The sequence below is a fragment of the Nansenia antarctica genome, assembly GCF_963989245.1.
Source record: "Nansenia antarctica genome assembly, chromosome: 4".
Taxonomy (NCBI): domain Eukaryota; kingdom Metazoa; phylum Chordata; class Actinopteri; order Argentiniformes; family Microstomatidae; genus Nansenia; species Nansenia antarctica.
In genome coordinates this window covers 55,125,406-55,132,865 of record NC_137689.1, presented here as the reverse complement: position 1 = coordinate 55,132,865, position 7,460 = coordinate 55,125,406, and the positions used below count along the sequence as shown (strand labels likewise).

The window sequence follows — 7,460 nt, the reverse complement described above, 5'->3', positions numbered from 1 at the left end:
AGGTTGGAGAGGAGAGAGCAGTAGGAGTTTAGGTCATCACGGAGGCCAGTTTTTCTCCACATCTCTCAGCTGCCCGGAGCTCTGTTCTACATGGTGGCAGGGTTTCAGAGAGCCAAGGAGTGCGTGGAGAGGAACGTGCTGGCCTTGGGGTCAGAGGACAGAGAAAGTTGAAGGATGAGGTGCGAGTGGACAGGAGGATGGAGGATGCTGTAGCTGTAGATAGAAGGGAGAAAGATTCAATGGAGGGTAAGGAGGATAAGACCGAGGAAGAGAGGGGGGGTTATGTAGGTTGCGACAAGAAGTTACAGTGTTGGTAGAGACTGACTAGGATGCGGTGGATTTGAGGGGAAGAGAGAAAGATACAAAATGATTATCAGAAACTGGAAAAGGGAAAACGGTAAGATTAGAAATAGTAAACACACACACCCTGGCTAGAGAACGACATGTGCACATTTTAGAGTTTCAGGCTGAACTGGTCCTTTTCTCTCAGTTCAGCCTGAAACTGTAAAATGTGCAGTTTTATCACACAGAACAATGCCACAGATGTCGCAAGTTATGGTAGAGAAATTAACATTCAATTCACCGGCAACAGCTCTGGTGGACATTCCTGGAGTCAGCACGGCAATTGCACGCTCCCTCAAAACTTGCAACATCTGTTGCATTGTGCTGTGCGATAAAACTGCACATTTTAGAGTGTCCTTTTATTGTGACCAGCCTAAGTCACATCTGTGCAATAATCATGCTGTCTAATCAGCATCTGGATATGCCACACCTGTCAGGTGGATGGATTATCTTGGCAAAGGAGACGCACTCACTGACACAGATTTAAACAAATTTGAGAACACAATTTGAGAGAAATAGGCCTTTTGTGTAAATAGAAAAAGTCTTAGGTCTTTGGTTTCAACTCATGAAAAATTGGAACAAAAACAAAAGTGTTGCGTTTATATTTTTGTTCATGCTTTTCATTGTACATGCTTTTATATTTATGTTTTTTGGGGTCATGCGGACCTTTTCACCAGACCATGTCACAAATGGTAACTGGTGCAGTTTTACTATTGACACACCCTGTTACCATTTCAAATACAGATCCTTTTTGGGGAGAAGCTAAAGTACATAAAGATTATTGTAATAAATAATCTGTCACTTAGAGATGTGATACTCCACTGTACATACAGGGATAGTTTCTACCTTGGGCCACCTGATGACTTGATCTGAGCAGTGTTAACATTTCTATTTCAAAACAAAGACACAACATACAATCTGGTTTATCTTGAATGACGTGTTTATTTATGTACATTTGAATACTGATAATATATGAGATTCATAAGACATTTATGATTATTGAGGATTAGCCATTCAAATAGTTGGCACTCAACTTAGGTCTCAAAATACTGAACTGCCAGACATTTCACATAAGGCAAGGCAATTTTGTATTCATCATTCAGTTAATGCCAAACTCTATACAATTTATGTGGTCATACTACAAAACATAGTAATGAGTATTCAATATGACAAACATTTGATGAAGTGGGAAAAAGCTTGGTGATGAAGCTAGTAGATCCTCATCAAAATGAAAGTATTGGTCAGGTTTAACTTTCCCCATTTAAAATGCATTTATCTTTGTTTTGACTGCGATACAATTTTGAGTGTATTTAGTGAGTAACATCTCAAAATATTAGCTATGAAGTCAGTATTTCCTGTCATGTGCAGTTCACAGCGTATGTTGCTTGTTGGAAAGATATATTTGGTAAGGATTTGGTAAGGCTTTAGCACCAGTGGTCTTTAGGCTCAGGCTCTGTGGGATGTACACATGCAGTTAGCACTGCTAGATTTTGGGAAGGAAAACTTTAAGAGGCTCATTTTCATGCACTTTATCCAGGAATCCCAGATTAAAGTAAGGGTATAACGTCTCTGTGAAGATTTCTCGGAAGGTGTAGAGGTGCGTCATGCTCTCGGCGTTGTAGAAGGACACCAAGCCTCTCTTATAGTCCAGGTACACCCCGATCCTGGCTAGAGGCTCCTCCAGGGACAGCACAGTTGGGGGTGAGGTGCCAGCCATGTATTGTATTCCATAGGACAGAGAGAGGGTCCAGAAGCCATTGGTGGGCAGGGCTTTAATGACCCCCTTCCTGGACACAGACTCGCGGGCGACCCCCACAGTCCACACAGTACTGCTATAGACTTCCACCTCCCAGTAGTGACGGCCGTGGGTGAAGCCCTGGCTCCCCAGCAGGGACAGTGCAGCGTTGAACCTGTGGGGGTTGTCCTGCACTGAGTGGTTGAAGGTCTGGTAGCGGACACAGGTGAGAGAGGAGGTGAGGCTGAGCCAGGGGTTGGCTGAGCTGGAGTTGAAGGTGATGGCTGCTGGAACTGGGAGTATAGATAACACACAGAGAGAGAGAGAGAGAGAGAGAGAGAGAGAGAGAGAGAGAGAGAGAGAGAGAGAGAGAGAGAGAGAGAGAGAGAGAGAGAGAGAGAGAGAGAGAGAGAGAGAGAGAGAGAGAGAGAGAGAGAGAGAGAGAGAGAGAGAGAGAGAGAGAGAGAGAAAAGGTATACAGATAATCACAGCTTTAAATGTAAAATAACAATTGACAGTTTGGCAATATACTGTACACATTTAAAAGTCGAATAATAACAATAGTATTGTAGTCATTATAATTATAATCGAATAGCAAACACACAGTCGTAATGTTGTAAATTCATTCACTATTGAGAGGAGATGGAGCCACTGCCTTAGCTTACAGTACTGTACCTGGGTAGATGCTTCCTTTCAGTGACTTCCATACTCTGTACTGCAGGGGCCCTGCAAAGCGACCCTCACACAGACTGGGAGCTGTGTGTGTAGGCTTCTCAAACTTCAGCGGCAGCCTGCCAAGAAAAACCCATGCCTCAGACAATACAGCTAAGAAAAACAGGGAATAAAAACATAATATGGGATAAAATGTTGAAATCTAAATCGGCCCACGCCCCACCACTCTCTCACCTCTGGAGCAGGGTCTTAATACTCTTGAGACAAGACACAGACAAAACAGAGGGGAGAGAGAGAGAGAGAGAGAGAATGCCAATTAGTTTGGCAGTAGTTCAGAAGAGGAAAAACAAATTTCCCCATTACATCAGTGTCTGAGCTCACGCTATTCCACCCTCTGGGATCTCCCTGTGGCTTGGGGAAAGTCCCCTCAGTCTGGGCCTGGGGTTGGCCTGCGTTAGCCTCCTTATCCTCAGGATCGAGGAGGGGTGAGGTCATACACCCACATCCTGCTCCTGATGCTCCACCCAAACAGCACCTTGGGGGTCTGTTTCTTTCCATAATGAGCATCCTCCATAATGGCTGAGTAATTACTGCTACACTGCATAATCATAATAGCAGTAATAGTATACCAATTATAGCTATATTGCACATACTAGGTGTCAGAACATATGGTGTTCACAATTATTTTTATTTTTTTTCATAATGTGTTGAAAACGGGTAAGGAAGGAAATTGCTGAAATATATTTGTACCTGATGTCAAGAAGAATCATTACATTGATTTGCATTTTAAATTACATCAGATAACCAAGAGATGGTAGATGAACATCAAGCCTGCTTACCCGCAGCAGTGTGAAGGGGTCTTGCTCCCTCAGCTTGTCCTCGATCTCGTGCAGGGCCCGCTGCAGACGACCGATCTCCACACATAGCAGGGCCTTATGCTCGTCCAGCCGGATCAGCTCCCTACGCTCCTCCGTCTTCAGTTTCACCTGCAGCAGCTTCTCCTCCTGGTACAGGAACTGGTGCAGGTCGCTGAACTGGGCCTCAATGCGTTGCTTCAGGTCTGCCGTGTGCTCCTGGGTGGAAGGAGAGGTAAGTTGGTTTGAGAGTCTTGAGGTGTAATGAGAACATGTGATGTATAGATTGTTACCAGTCGGGAAAGACCACATCCCTCTCATCCCCCTCCCTCCCTCCCTCACCTTCAGCTTCTTGACCTCTTCCTCAGCCTCTCTCTCACACTGCAGGGCTGTGTTCAGCTCTACCTTCAGAGAGTCCACGGAGCTGTTCAGAGACGCCTGACCAAGCAGGAGGACAAAGCAGCTGTATTACTGGTTGTTGTCATTATGCGTCCTCTGGGCCTGCACTGAGGTTAGGGCTTAGATATACAGTAGTACAGTAAATACAGTCAACTGCTGTCGTCGTAAAAGTAGCCAAAGAAGCCTGCAAATGCTGCACAAAAACAAGCAGGCAGAAACTTAAAAAACATAAGAAAAAAAAACACATAAGATGAATTGTCACACAGAACATGAAGTGGTGTTACACATCACATTTTGTTTCACAGGGACCTAGAATGTATCGATATGTTGGTCACAAGATCAATAGTCCTTGTAAAGCCATCTCAAGTTAATAATTTATACACCAAATGTAATTGGGATGAGTGAAAAGTATTTATTTCAGTTCCTCTCACTCTGTTTTACTGCTCTTTCCAATGTAACTTATTTCTGAGGAGTTTTTCATAGAACTGTGACCCTTTGGTTTTACAATCCCTGAGCTAAGTCTTTTGAATGAATGGTCTTTATTGTCATTGCTATAGTACAGGTACCAAACAACGAAATTTAGGAGGGGTGGCTCCCCTGGTGTTAGGAAAAAAAAAAAAAAACGTTACAAAAAAAATCACAAGAAGGGAAGGAGCTGGTTTACATAACTAAAGGCTATGTACACTATCCACTTTTTGAAAGCATGAATGGACAAATGACATAGTAAAAAAAAAAAAAAAACACAAATCCAACTGAATTGACACTGACTTACCCTGTGTTTCTGCTGGGCCTCTTGGACACACACCATGGTGTGGCTCCTGTGCTCCTGGGAGAGTCCACACACCAGACACACCAGCTCCTGGTCCTCCTCACAGTACAGTTTCAGCTCCTCTCGGTGCCTGCCGCAGCGTGGGGTAGGGGCAGGGGCCTTCTCTGTCACCCCCACATCCCCCAGTTGCCCCTCGCTCTCCTCCAGACCCTGGCAGTAGCTCTCCACTATGTTAGCCACGATGCGGTTGGGCCGGTAGCTCTGGCCAGGGAACACCTTCCTGCACTGGGGGCAAGAGCCTGTCCCTCCCTGACCCGGACCTCTCGGTCCTGTCCAGTAGCCAGCGATACAGGCCTGGCAGAAGGTGTGGTCGCAGGGCAGGGAGACCGGTTGCTTGAAGAGGTCCAGGCAGATGGAGCAGGTCAGGTCTCGACTGAGTCGCTGTACAGAGCTTTTTGATACTTGCCCAGCCATGTTAGCCTGCGTCGGATGTTCCTTTGTTGTTTGCCTAAAAATGGCCACCACCCTTGGTTTTATTAAGATTTTCTTGTTTGATTTCAAGTTAGGTGGATTTGTTGACTGGATTTTCTCCTGTTCTCCCTGATTCTCGTTCATTCCTTCTTCTCTTTCTTCTCCTTTGTGCTATGCAGCTGTTGAGACCTTGTACTCCTCCTCCTTCTCCTGCAGAATGTGTGTTTGGTCTTTCTTGGCCCAGTCTTCCTGTTGACTGTGGGAAAGGAAGGGGGTGGAGAGGAGGCGGCCTTTATCTCTCCCTTCGACCTAGATAGTTTGGGGTGCTTCGTGGGCCCTCCTCTCACCTCCTCATTGACGTCACAGCTACAGTCAGGAAACTGAGGCGGGCCATGGTCATTCTATCCTTAGATTGTTTGTTTAAGGAAGTTAGGGCGGTAACTGCACTGAGGTTGTACTTCTTATATATATATATATATATATATAATTAGATTTGCTCACAAACCACTTCACTATACCGCTTAGTTACACTGTAGGAATCTGTTAATCCATAATGTGTGACAGTATTACTGAGAGTGTGTGTGTGTGTGTGTGTGTGTGTGTGTGTGTGTGTGTGTGTGTGTGTGTGTGTGTGTGTGTGTGTGCGTGTGTGCGCACGCGCGAGTGTGCACGTGTCTGTGTGTGTGTGTGTGTGAGAAAGTTGTGAGTAAAAACAGATGTGCCCTATTTTCCCTTTAACTGGCTGTCTTTTTTGATACCCATTGACAAACCACCATGTTTCAGACACAAAAAGACAATATGAGATGAAGATGAAGATGATGTTGTATGTTTGTATTGAAGTTCAATATAGGGCTATAATCTTATATGTATCACAATCCCGGCATAAAACCAAAATATAAGTAGCTGTGCAAGGCATGTAATGCCAATTACATTCAGAATGGCCTTAGTTGTAGTAGTAGTTGTCACAGTGCTAATGACACAAAATATGTGAGTTAAATGTGTGTCCTAATCATCACCCAGTCAGCAGAGAAATTATGGCCCAGTGGACCGGCTCTGGTTGCCATACCTAAGCCTCTATCTCTGCCATGAAAAGGCCAGACCTTGGCCAGACCTAGGCCGGCATGTGGATGTGACCCAGGTACAAAGTTGTTGCCTGGGCCGGAGGTGGACAGACTCTGGCCGTCATACAGTGGTTAATTGGTTCACGCCGCCATCACAGCATTGGCCTATCTCAAATTATTCAATGCTGAGCAGCAGCAGACACAAGGTTTGAAGTAATGCCGAAAACCACCACAAGATGGTGACGAGCTATGAAAACATTAACATTTTTACTTTTTGGACATTTAGCAGATGATTTTATCCAAAGCGACTAACAAGTGGCACAGCTGCCAAGTACAAATATTTACCCATTGGGAAGAGTTACATTCAAAAGACAAGGGCAGAGCATGTGCCCACGCACAGACAATAAAGAGGATGTACCCAAATAATCTGGAAAATAATGCACTCACGCAACAGAATGAATTCAAGCTGGTCTCAATTGAGCTCGCATGCTTATTGTCATTCTCTGCAGGCTCATCCTGTTCCCTCTGTGGAAACAACGCTATGTTGCTGTGATGAACAACAATGCTGGACTTACAACGTTGCACAGACGAGGGGGTGTTTGCATATTCGGTTGCAGTTAAAAAAAAGCAAAATCAATGTTCTGAGCATCAACTCAGGTCACTTTTAGAACCACGTTGTCATAGATCCTTTACAGTAGATGACACATAACTGTCCTTCTAGGAAGAAACAGCACACTGCATAGCGAGTTTGTTGTTTATTTTATTGATACCCTAAAAATCGAGGGTAACGTCCAGTCCATTATGCTTCACCAACCTTTTTCGTTGTAGAGGAATGCAGTCATCTGATAGGCCTTGTGGTTAAGGACTCCGCTGCTGACCCCTCTGTAGCCGATGAGAACCAGTAGGACTTGGGGCGTCCAGCATACTGCCACACCGCGGCTGGGCCTCTGCTTGGTGCGGAGGTCCGTGGTCCTCTCACCTGGAGTAGCCATGTTGTCCCTCAGGAGAGCACAGCGCAGCCCTCCCAGGCGTGATACGCAGGACTACGCCGTATACCCACTAGGAAAGGACAAGGATTTGCGTATACCCACTAAAAAATGCGCGAGGATACGTAACGGCGTTTTGTGACAGAACTTTCACACTTTTATTCATAAAAT

At 45.1% G+C, this 7,460-nt stretch overlaps 1 protein-coding gene across 1 annotated transcript; it reads right to left on the bottom strand.

Annotated features, from left to right (window-relative positions):
• Positions 1-1,404: 1,404 nt before the first annotated feature.
• On the bottom strand, positions 1,405-5,272 carry trim69 (tripartite motif containing 69). Its single transcript, XM_080530147.1, has 6 exons — positions 4,775-5,272; positions 3,946-4,041; positions 3,589-3,822; positions 2,984-3,006; positions 2,753-2,868; positions 1,405-2,370 (listed from the first exon to the last, which is right to left on the bottom strand). The coding sequence occupies exons 1-6, from the start codon at positions 5,243-5,245 to the stop codon at positions 1,826-1,828; spliced, it is 1,485 nt and encodes a 494-aa protein (XP_080386273.1). The 5' UTR covers positions 5,246-5,272; the 3' UTR covers positions 1,405-1,825.
• Between the last annotated feature and the right edge of the window lie 2,188 nt (positions 5,273-7,460).